Here is a 12,503-nt window from a genome sequence, read left to right on the forward strand (position 1 = left end):
ACCCTCCGCCAGCAGAGAAAAAGAATACTAATATAAATTTTTGTTTGCAGTGTTGTTGTAGGCATGCTGGTCCCAGGATACGAGAGAGACCAGGTGGGTGAGGTAATGGCTTTTATTGGCCCAACTTCTGTCAGGGAAAGAGACCAGCTTTCGAGCTACCCAGAGAAGTGATCTGAAGAACAGCTCTGTGTAAGCTTGAGAGACCGTCTCTACCACCCCACACTGGAACCCATACAGGGTATCATTAAACAGTTACAACCCATACTCAACGGGGACCACATCCTGAAAGAGATCTTTCCCAATCCCCCTCTTCTGGCCTTCAAACAGTCTCCCAACCTCACCCTCAGAAGCAAGCTCCCCACAGACCAGAACTCAGCAACTCAAAGCAGCACCAGATCCTGCCAGAACAACAGACGCAAAATCTGCAGCCATTCTTCCACTGCTACCATGATCGATACCCCCTAAACAGGCCTTTAAAAATCCCTACACATGCCTATCACAACATGTGCTGTACCTCAGCCAGTGGGCTAAATGCCCCAATAACAACTGGGTGGGTGAAACCAGACCATCATTACGCTCTCGAATGAACTCACACAGAAAAACGATCAAAGGCAAAAGCTCCATCTCACCCGGGGGCAAACACTTTTCACAGAACAATCCCTCCACATCTGAACACTCTCCGTCCTCATCCTCAAAGGAAACCCGCACAGCACCTTCGAAAGATGAGCCTGGGAGCTTAAATTCAAGCCTTTGCTAGACACTAAAAATCATGGTCTTAAAAAAGACACTGGATTTACGGCTTATTAGAACAGTCTGTAACCCACTAGCCCCTCCCCCCCCTCCTTTTTGTCCTCTGACTGCAGAGGGGTTTGAACACGTTAACTACTTATGCTAAACAATCCGTTCCACCTTGCGTGAGACTCTGCCCTGAAGAAGCGCTCTGTGTAGTTTGCAAGCTGGTCTCTTTCCACCAACAGAAGCTGGGCCAATAAAAGTTATTACCTCACCCTCCTTGTTTCTCTGCAAGAGGCAGACTTTGAAACGACAGACCCAGCTAGCCAGGCGATCCTGAACTGTCCCTTTCATTAGATAAATGTCTATCAGGGATGGTCTAGACAGTATTTGGTCCTGCCATGTGGGCAGGGGACTGGACTCGATGACCTCTCGAGGTCCCTTCCAGTCCTAGAATCTATGAATCTATGAATCTATTTCTTCGGATCCGTGCAGAGTGACCTGCTTTGCTCCTCGTTAGACAGAACCACACTACACCCACGTCAACTCCACCTCCATATGCTCAGGACGTGACATCAATAGGAAAAAAAATATGGGCTGTATACATAGACTGGGCCATTTGGGTGCTAAAGCTTGTCCGAGGCCTTTCCCACGATTCTCTGATACTTTGGAATTAAACTCTACCAGTGCAATAACAGACAATGTACAAAACACACAGCTGTGTTTCACCCCAGGGAAGCACCACATGGCAGAGGCCACTGCCCGGAAGCTGTAGAAACTTCCTGCATATGGATGGTAAAGGGTGAGATGACCCACTTCCCCATATCCGCTCACAGTCTGCCAGTTCTAAGCTGTGTACTCAAAGCCCTGACTCTGTGGGGAGGAAAGGGAAGTGGCTGTACTAGTGAGAGGAATGAGGGCATAATATCTAGACCCTAGGCCTCTTCCCAAGAGAGTGTTAATAGAGGGGAAAGCTGGCCCAGTGGTTAGCATGGTCACCTAGGAGCTAGCAGACGCAGGTGCAATTCCCTGCCCTGCTACTAACTTACTGTGTGATTTTGGACTGATTTCTTTGTGCCTCAGTTTCCCCTCTCTAAAACAAGGAGAACAGCACCTGCCTACCTTATAGGAGTAGCATGAGGTACATTAAAGATTGTGAGGTGTTCAAATACTATGGTAACCGGGGGTGGGCCCACCATACGTGCCTTAATTAGATGATCCAGTTCTCACTTTATTCTGGTGAGGTCGTGCAGTCTATTTCCCTGCCAGCGCAGGATTGTTCCCTAAAATACAGTCCATCCTCCTGCCTAGTTTTGAATGCATAGGGGAGGGGAGAAGCCAGCACCTGGGAGAGGAAAGGGAGGAGGCTACATACATCTTGCAGATTTCTTCTGCCTAACATCTCTAACATTTCGCTTGCACAAAGCGATCACTCCACTGTCAGTCCCGGTCCTCAAAGGAAACCTGCACAACACTTTCCAAAGACCAGCTTGGGAGCTTAAATTCATTACTTTGCTAGACCCTAAAAATCCTGGCCGAACCGAGACACTGGATTTCTGGCTTATTACGAGGATCTGTAACCCACTACCCACCTCTTTTTGGCCTAGGACCGCAGAGGTGTAACCGGGCCACTCTACCGCGAATGGTCCCTTACAATACATGCGAACTGCTAATGCCACCTTGCATTTTGCTGTGACGCTGGGAGCTCCTTTCCCAGACCCGCAGAGCTCTGCGGCTCAAAAGCTCCGAAGGTGATTGCTGCAACATCCTTCTCTCTGGTCATGACAAACACCCTGCTCAGAGCCAATCAGAATGCTGCTACAAAGATCATTCTCTTAGCCCGTGGCTTTGACCATGTCAGCCCTCTCTTGGCATCCCTCCGCTGCCTCCCCTTCTCGATTGCATCAACTGCCTGTCTTCAGGCCCCTTGAACCCTGTCTGAACCACGCTATGCAATTCGCCCCAGGGTGGAGTACTTCACTGGAGTTGTTTACCAGTCCAGGGACCTGCAGTAATTACCCCCCACTGATTTTAGTTTCTGGGGAAAGCTGGTAACCCTCCTCTCACAGAGCTAGAATACAGTCCCTAACTCACAAGGAGGCATATAACATGGAAGCATAGACTCACAGAAATGTAGCGCAGGAAGGGACCTCAAGAGGTCATCAAGTCCAGCCCCCTGTGCTGAGGCAGGATCAAGTAAACCTAGACCCTCCCTGACAGGTGTCCAACCTGTTCTTAAAAACCTCCAATGACGGGGATTCCACAACCTCCCTGGGAAGCCTGGTCCAGAGCTTAACTACCCTGAGAGTTCGAAAGTTTTTCCTAATATTGAACCTAAATCTCCCTTCCGGCAGATTGAGCCAATTGTTTCTTGTCCTACCTTCAGTGAATATGAAAAACAACTGAGCACCGGCCTCTTTATAACAGCCCTTAATAGAATTTAAATCTGTAATCAGGCCCCGCTTCAGTCTTCTTTTCTCACTAAACATGCCAAGCTTTTTTAACCTTTCCTCATAGTTCATTTGTGTTGCTCTCCTCTGGACTCTCTCCTGTTTGTTCACATCTTTCCTAAAGTGTGGTGCCCGGAATTGGACACAGTTCTCCAGCTGGGGCTGCACCAGTCCTGAGCAGAGCAGGACAATCACCTCCCGTGTCTTACATACGACACTCCTGTTAATACACCCCAGAATGAGATCAGCCTTTTTCACAACTGCATCACATTGTTGGCTCATATTCCATTTGTGATCCACTATAGACTCCAGATTCTTTCCAGCTGTGCCTCTGTCTAGCCGGTGACTCCCCATTTTGTGTGGTCCATTTGACTTTTCCTTCCTAAGGGTGGTACTTTGCACTTGTCTTTATTGAATTTATTGTTGATTTCAGAGCAATTCACCAATTTGTCCAGGTCATTTTGACTTCCAATCCCGTCCTCCCAAGAGCCTGCAACCTCTCCCAGCCTGGTGTCACCTGCAAATTTTATAAGCGTACTCTCCACTCTATTATCCAAGTCATTCATGAAAACATTGAACAGTATCCAGGACTGACCCCTATAGGGGGGTCCCTGCCCATAGGTGGTGATGGTCTCCACTAGCACGGAACGAGCCCCCCCCCTCCCCCCAAAAAAATTGTGGTTGTCAGCTCTTAGCTTCTTAAGAAACTCCACATAGTGCCCTCCAGATTCCCCCACCCTGGATCTCTGTGAAAATGGATCAGGCCACTTTGAGGAGCACATGACAAATATCTGACTGTCTTGAAGAACACCCCACCTCCGCCCCCTTGAGGTGAAGCAATTTCCCACTGAAACAAATGGGAAAGATTTGATTGGGACCTGCAAACATTGGGAATCTTTCCAGCATCCGGAAGCAACCTGCAGGGCACTGCTTGTTTAAGAACAGAAGGCTCTATTGGCTAGTTCTGATCAGATCCCCCCGTTCCCAGTTTGCATACAAGCATGGCATACCGTCTCCCTGGTTTCGTTGGTGAGGAACTTGGCGCATTCGCTGTAATTCGCCCAGGTGCGGTTGTTGCCTGGCACCAGCTCCCAGCTCCCATTCACGTCACACCGCCGATAGGCATGGCCTAACGAAAGGAACGAGAAAACAGACAACATGATGCTTAGCGGATTGCAGTCCTGGCAGAACAGAAGAAGTATCTTTCCCGATGCTTCAACCACAGATTCACACCTGTCCTTATAACTCAGCTACCCATAATCAGCCCGCCCTTATCTGCTCTCTCTGCGGCTTGTCATGGAGCCGTGGGGGAACAGGGGGTAGTTTCAGATCAGCTTAGCCCAGAGGATCTCCCCCCGCAACTGAACTTCAAAACCCAGCCATTTGTTCTACACAGAAACTCTCAAATTTAAAGAGGCACCCATCAAACAGTGTAGGTCAAAATACGGGGTTTAAAAAAAGAAAGACAGAAAAATGGTTTTCAAAATGCAATAGCACGGAAACACTTGCATGATTGTTAAAAAAAAGTCATTGAAAAGCAATGGGCTCGTTCAAGTGGATCTTTCTACATCTCTAGCCCTTATCACTGTACGATCTTAGCGCCTTCCAATTAGGAATAGATGATTTTTTTTTCTTTGTCACACCCGTTACCAAGAGGGAACTCAGATACAGCGCAGAGTAAGTGATTTACCCAAGGTCAGCCAGAGTTCCTGTGGAAAATCCAGGAATAAAACCCAGTGCTCCATCCACTAGACCGTCCTTCTTCCCCTTCCCCGTATCATAAGGGGGCCTTTAAGTGGATGTGCAGAAAAACCTCCCTGGCAGTTGCAGTTATGGCATAAGGATTCTACACTGGCCCAGCTCCCAGTCTTGGCCACAGTGGGCCTGTGGGAGGGTTGTGGATGTAGTCTACTACACAATGGCTAGTCTCTGCTTCCTGGGAGCCCTGGGAAGCATGCATAAGTTAGAGCAGCCTCGAGGCTGCTCTTATTCACACCAGGGGCCAAGCAGACTCCTGCATAGCCCAGCATGGGGGGAGCACAAAAATGGTTTTACCCACCAACTCCAGTCCTGCGCCCAGCTCAAGTACAGAGAAGCTGAAAAACAGGCACAAGGATTTTTTGTTTTAAAAAATAATTAGAGACAGTATAGCCAAATTGCGGTCTCGGCTCCACCAGTGCGGTGGCTTTGTAATGCGGAATGAGACCGGTGCAGCCACACCAATGTCACAGGGTCACTGCCCTCAGGAGCCGGAGTGGAGCCGCCATCGGTGACGACAGTGGGAATTTTCTGTAATACTTTTACGCTCTATCTGTAGGATCCCGCACCCATGCGCGTTGCATCACTACCTTTGGGGATGGGGTGAGAATTAATTCTGTCCTTGCAACATCGGCGATCAGGGCAAAGTGTCTGAGCCACTAAGGCTGACTGGGCTGGAATCAACACAGGCCCTACCATGTCAAGAGGAACCTTAATAACTGAAGATGAACTCCTAGAGCCAGTTGCTTCTCCCCACTTCCCTGCACGGAAGCAGAACAAAAAGCCCCGAGCTGGAGAACAAGGATTTGAAGGCGTCAGGTGCCTGTGATAAGAACAGGTTCTCTCAACACAGGGGCTCTCACGCAGGACTCAGAGACAAAGGGACACAGAGCCGAGATGGATTCTGCAGCGGTTTGGCTTGGCGGAGCTCTGGCTTCAGCCAATATGAACTCCGCCTTCACCTGTGCTTCTCGGTGCTCACCTAAGTGCTTCCAGATGCTGTAGTCCAGGGGGAGGTGAAAATCTGCAAATACTGACGTGCATTGATCCCTGAAAGGGGTAGAAAGTCCCTGACTGGGAGTCTGCTCTGATGCTGAGACACCAGGATTGCTGGATCCCGAAGGCCTAGTCTAGGAGGTGTTGAGGCCATCTGGCCTACCCTTATGGCAAAATGGGACCCCCTGGGGGGCTGGGGCACTAAAGGGTGACTCCCAGGATACTGTTTAACGGCCAGGGGGTAAACCCGGGACACTGTTCAAGAAGGGAAAGGCTCCCTAGGCAAACGCCCGGCTCTCTAGTCCTCAGCTACATCCCTTCCCGCTGCAGGCTAAAAGGTTCCCATGGCATTTGGGAAGGAGCTTTATTACCTTTGTGGTTGAAGTCATAGATGTACTCAGGACACGGCATGGCCACCACTTTGCCCGGCACGCCTTCGGGCCAGCAGCCAATGCCGTCCCACTCGGGCAGACAGAAACCATCTGCGGGAGAAAAGCGAAAACAAGAGACGTCACTGAGCCTGCAGCATTCAGCAGCTTGCACCGACATAGTCCCCTGGCACCCTCAGAACTGTAGTGTGCCAGCTGCCTCCTGGATATACACTGCCCGGAGAGGCCCTTCTCCCAGCTAGAATTAAGTTCAGGGCACAAATCCGTGCTTTTGGCCCAACCTGGCATTAGGGGAACATGCTGTATGCAGGTAGTTAATAAAGAGAGCGCCCTCTACTGGCAGATAAGAATAAGCAGCATGGTCAAGGACAGCGGTTCTCAACCTGTAGCCCAATTAGCACTCAACTGTGGCCCAGCTATGTGCTAAAAAAATTCAAAATTTGCAGCTCTGGTTTGGCAGGGGGCAGGGGTGGCTGAGGGGGAGACAGCATCTTTCAGCCGGCATGAGCGCCCCTGCCAGCAGGGGGCTGGTGAATGACGCAGGGGGTGGGAGAGTGGGTCTGTGGGTAGGTTTGTCGGGGGGGCTCTGGGCAGTGAGGGAGTGGGGGGAGCTGGGAACTGGAGTTTTGCCGGGGTGCTGCAGCACCCCCATGTTTTAGGTAGGGCTCCGCTCCTGGGGTCAGGTTCAGCTGCTGGTTGCCTGGCTCTGTGCGGGAGGGGAGGGGGATCCTGCGGTCCAGCTGCCCGGCCCCGCGGGGGGAGAGGGGGAGTCCTGTTGCCCAGCCCCACACAGCGGGGTTCGGGGTCCAGGGTCTCGCCCCGCTGCAGGTTCCGCGGTCCATCTGCCCAGTCCCACACGGTGGTTCCGGGTCCCAGCTGCCCGGCCCAGTGTCCAGGGCTCTGCTCCTGGCCCTGCTCTGGGGCAGGGGCGCTGGGCATAGGGGACTCTGGGGAGGTTTAGGAGGGGGGCGCTGTGGTTCTCAACCTGCGGCCCACAATGATAAACAGGTTGAGAACCACCGGTCAAGAAGTTAGTAGGTTCGATAAAGCTGCTGTTGTTATGCTCAGCGATTGGCTTCTAGTGCGCAGCTCCTGACACCTGCCTGCAGCGGCGGAGTAGATACAACCCATCCCGCTTTGGATTCTTTTCAAAGGGACATGGTCCAGATAAAAGGGCTGCTGTCCAGGTGTTCTCTGTGGGGATTCCCATGACTTTGGAAGCCACTTCCCATGTTTGGTTTGAAATAGTCCTTTAGGGCACGGTGAGCCGCTCGCCTTGTCACCCAGGCCTTTGAAAATGGGGCAGGGGAAAGAGATTATAAAGGGTGGGGAATTTAGCAGTGAGAAAGGGGGACCTGAATTTCTCAGGTGCTGTGTTTAGACACAGTAACTCCAAATAGCTCCCTTACACCAGCCGCTGGTGGGAAGTTATACTGAGTTATAACACTGCCCCATAAATACATGTGAGCATTAATTTGGTTGTAACCTTCAGGGCAACTAGAGCATATAGACAGGTGCCTTGTTCTAGCATTCATATCAATCCAGAGAAATAGTATTTATACTAAAAATGCTTTGGGGAGTTGCTTACATCTGTCTGCTGGTATCAGTTTACCCAGGTTTTCTAGAAACTGGTGGCTGGATATTAGGGTTCCTTTCAACCAGCCCCACTCCCAGTTAAGTCAGCGGGAGTTTGATATCAATGAGGAAAGATCGGGTCCAGTTTTTGGAAGAAACTAAATTTCATATCCCTCACACTCCTAATCTACAGTTGAAGTCTGTCATCCTGCAGCCATCATAAATGGTTCAGAGGACATCCATACAGATGGAGTAGGGGTAGTTAAAAATAGGGGGGAGGAGTAACCCCTCAAAAAATTTCTTCCCTCCACCCCCTTTCTTTTTGGAATTTATTTTGAAAACTCAATTCTGAATATTCATCTCAATGTTCATCCTATTTTGTTTAATTTTGAAATTTATCAAAACTTGAAACAATCTGACCCACTCTAATGGTGAGACTATCCAGAGCTTCAGTAGCAAGGGTTGGAAAAGAACAACACAACACAACTTCCTCCACAGTTCTGGAAGGGCTCTGGGCCCGGATCTTCAAAGGTATTTCAGTGCCTCGATACCTTTGAGGATCTGGACCACAAATCCTCATGCGTCAGGGCAGAAGCCAAACGATAGGCTAATGGGGGTCAGGAAAACACTTTGCTTGGAGGCAGATGATCACAGAACTGCTTACTGCTGGGTTCTTACAGCTTCCTCCGAAGCAGCTGGAACTGACCACTGCCAGAGACAGGACACCTGACTAGGTGGACAACTGGTCAGCTCTGGTGTAGCACTTTCTATGTTCTTTTGTTTCTAATCACCTGTTGGTACAAGCAACACCTGATGAAGCCAACTGCTGTCCATGCTCAAAACTGCCCAACCTATCCTCTGATGAGCGGGACTGCCATGGTAATTGACCTAGGCTATAGCTATACTACAGAGCTTTCACCGATGCGTCTGCACTGCTGTAGTGATGCTAGTGCAGATGCCCTAAGCTGACGGGAGAGAGCTCTCTCGTCAACTTAATTACTCCAGCCCCCGCGAGCGGCGGTAACTACATCGGCGGGAGAAGGTGTCCCCTGACCTCACGCTGTCCACACCAGCGCTTAGGTCGGTATAATTTACATCACTCAGGGGAGTGACTTATTCTCACCTCTAAGGGCACGTCTACACTACCCGCAGGACTGGCGGGTAACAATCGATCTATCAGGGGTCGATTTATCGCGTCTAGTCTAGACGCAATAAATCGATCCCCAAGCGCTCTCCCGTTGACTCCGGTCCTCCACCGCCGTGAGAGGCGCAAGTGGAGTCGACGGGGGAGTGGCAGCAGTCGACTCAGCGCCGTGAAGACGCCGCGGTAAGTCGAGCTAAATATGTCGACTTCAGCTACGCTATTCCCGTAGCTGAAGTTGCGTATCTTAGGTCGATCCCACCCCCCCAGTGTAGACCAGGGCTTAGTGACATCACTTGTGACGCCTTAAGATGGAGTGTAGACATAGCTCTGGTTTTCAGCATTCCCTTGAAAGGAGGGATGAAAACCCTTCAGAATCTCCTAGTCTATCCAAAACTGGCTTGCAGCAATATATGGTATGTGAGGATTCAATCCTGCAAAGTGCTGAGCTCTCTGCGCCAGTCCAACAAAGTGCTTAAACATGTGCTTAATTTGAAGTACCTGAGTAGTCCCATTAACTTCCGTGGGACTGTGTTCCTGCTTAGAATTAAGCACTTGCTTAAATACTTTGCTGGGTTGGACCAGCTGGGCCAGACTGCTCAGAACCTTTCAGGATCATGCCCCAAGAACCCATTTGAAAGGAAAACAAATGCGGACAGACTCACACAGACGGGCCCCACTCTGTTTTAATTTCAGAGTTGCAGGAGGCCGCGTTCCCCTCTTTAGCCATTACTGCACTGCCGACTGATACTCTCCGCTAGATTCTCAGTACTGTATGCCGTGTCTGGTCGAAAGGCACTCTCCAGCAATGAAAACAGAATGGAATACAACACGTTCCTCTCATCTGTGATAGCGTTCCATTATTAAAGACACAACAAATGTTCCAAGATCACAGAGATGATGTGCTTCCATTAACATCAAAGCTAGGCCATCAACAGTCTTTCAGTCATTCAAGTAATTTATTCTTTGTAATGCATACACTTTCGGATGATTAAAGAACAACTCAGGATTCCTTAAAAAAAAGTATCTTAGATAATTTTCTCCCCTTTGAGTATAGGGATGACAGAGCATGATTCAATATGCTGGTAATTTAGGGCATACAATGACACACAATTTAACAATTGATTTCTTATCTTTAATTTAGTGCTGATGAAAGACGGCAGATTGGTAGCAATAGGAAACTGAAGTCCCAGTATAGAGGGAGTAGGTGTCTCCAGCACTGGCATGACATGCAGAAAGCAGAGATCTATATCCCATTGGGCCAAGTTAAAGAGAGAATGGGTATATATACCCAATTTCCATTACTTGTACCTAGGCTGGCAGAATTAGCTTTTTATCAGTCCATGTTGATTTCACTGCACACACACAAACCAACTAAAATTTTTTTCCATCACCAATAATCGAAATTTACAGATAGGCAAAGTAAGAAAAATGCTGCTCATTGACGTTTGGTTGAAGGATATTTACTTTGCATATTTTGACATGTGATATTGACAATTTGTGCTGTACCGGTTAGAAAGCTTCCACGTTTTTGACTCTCAACGTCTGCAGTCATTAAATAATGATTGTGTCTGCCCCCCTTTAATGTCCCAAAAGTGTGAAAATTAAAATTGATAAAAAGAGGAAAAAATAGCTGAAAACCGCGACTGTGAAAACTGAAATGAGAAAGAATTTAAAAATGCTTTACAATAAACAGAGAAATTATTCACTGAAATGATAAAAAAATATAAATCAAATTCTACCAAGCCTCGTTGTACTGCACTTTCTCTTCTAACATTTGTCTTCAGCGGTAGCCCCTCACTTTGTGCATGGAAGGAAAATTGATGCTTCCGAACTAGCGAGGTGTGCAATTATTTCCCAGCTAGTGTGTTCAACAGAAATGCTGGAGACTGATGAGGCTAACGCACAGTAATCAGACTATCGAACTGGGAGTCAGGACTCCTGGGTTCTGTTGCCTCTGACTTGCTGCAATTTTTAATTAAGTAACTGAGAGACCGAGGCCCAGATGCAACAAAAGGTATTTAGGCTCCGAATGCCCACTGATTTCAGTGGACATTAGGGGTCTAAATACCTGTGTGGATCTGGGCCCAAACCAGCTGCCATTGAAATCAATTAAAAGATTCCCGCTGACTTTCATGGAAGTTGGATCACACCCTAGCTCTATGCCTCAGTTTGTCCATCTGTGACATGGATACAATAATACTTCGGTCCCGCACTGATGTTTGGAGTTTATGAAGCCGTGTTTCTGAAGGGATTTGAGAATTTTGAACAAACAGTACTAAATAGTGCAAAGTATTTTCATCGTCTTTAGAAGCATCTGTCAAAATTAATGAAAAGTTGAATTAAATTATTTCTCTACACTTATTGACAACAGGAAGTGCGTGAATACACTCAGGAAATATTTTTAATACAGAAACATCAAACACGCCTGACCTGAGTAACTGCATGATGTTATTATCGGAACCTTTGCCTTACCTGTCCCCATTAGACTTTTGTTAGTTTAATACCCACGTCTGTCTTGGGTGACATTTAGGAGCAGTTTCTGACCCTCACTAAAACTTTTGTTTTATTGTGGCTTTGTTGTGCAGATGAAACGTGCTACATAAGAGCTAGGTATTATTAATTATTATCGTTGTTGTTGTTTTGTAAAGCAATTCACACAAGAGCTGGTTAAAAAAATGGACGAAAAACATTCACAAAATGTTTCAAAAGTTGTTTTGCAGGGTTCAAAAGGGACCATTTTTTGTTTGTTTTTATTTTTTTCTACCACTTTCCCTCCCTCCCAGCATTTTTTTTGTTTTGTTTATCATTTAAATTTTTTTTGGTTTTCCCTCCCCCTTCTTCCTTCCTCTTTTACCACTCATTTAAAAAATGATTTTAAAAAAAGACAGAAAAGAGAGAGAATGAATTGAAAAATGATAAATAACAAACATTGAAAAACATAAAAAAATCATAATTTTTCACAACAAGTTTTTTGAAAGACCATTTCTCAGCCGGAGAATTTTTCATTAAAAAGTTTCAACCTGCTTTCGGGCACTGCAAAAAATAAATGCTAGTTTTCCTAAGACATCTCATTTTTCTGATGCACTGTAGAATACTGAATACAGATAACCAGAGGGGATCCGCTTTATTGTAACTGACCAGGTAAAAGCTTAGGAGGATTTTTCTTTTCAACAAAGAGAATGTAGGTTTAGGACTTCGACAAGCTGCTTGCATCACTCTGAGCAGCAGTGTAGAGTGGGGATAAGAATATATTTGAGTACATATACCTGCATGCATGTTATGTCAGTGTCAGAGGGCCTAAAAGGAGCTTTTCCCAGAATAAACAGGATGCAATTAAAATGTAACTCACAACAAACTGTATAACCTCCAGAGAAAACAGGAATAAATACGCAGGGTATATATGTTATACAAATAACCCACACACCTCCTGGGTGTGGTGCTCTGTCCCATGTAGTGGCA

General features: G+C 47.5%; 1 protein-coding gene across 1 annotated transcript in view; it reads right to left on the reverse strand.

Moving 5' to 3' along the window:
- PTH1R (parathyroid hormone 1 receptor) overlaps positions 1 to 12,503 on the reverse strand; it is a 175,081-nt gene that overhangs the window by 50,794 nt on the left and 111,784 nt on the right. Inside the window, exons 4-5 of the mRNA XM_026652120.2 lie at positions 6,308 to 6,418; positions 4,193 to 4,311 (exon numbers count right to left, since the gene is read on the reverse strand). Coding sequence (XP_026507905.1) covers positions 4,193 to 4,311; positions 6,308 to 6,418 — 230 coding nt within the window. The remainder of the gene's footprint in view (positions 1 to 4,192; positions 4,312 to 6,307; positions 6,419 to 12,503) is intronic.

Source organism: Terrapene carolina, unplaced genomic scaffold (genome assembly GCF_002925995.2).
Source record: "Terrapene carolina triunguis isolate 2854851 unplaced genomic scaffold, T_m_triunguis-2.0 Scaffold111, whole genome shotgun sequence".
Classification (NCBI taxonomy): domain Eukaryota; kingdom Metazoa; phylum Chordata; order Testudines; family Emydidae; genus Terrapene; species Terrapene triunguis.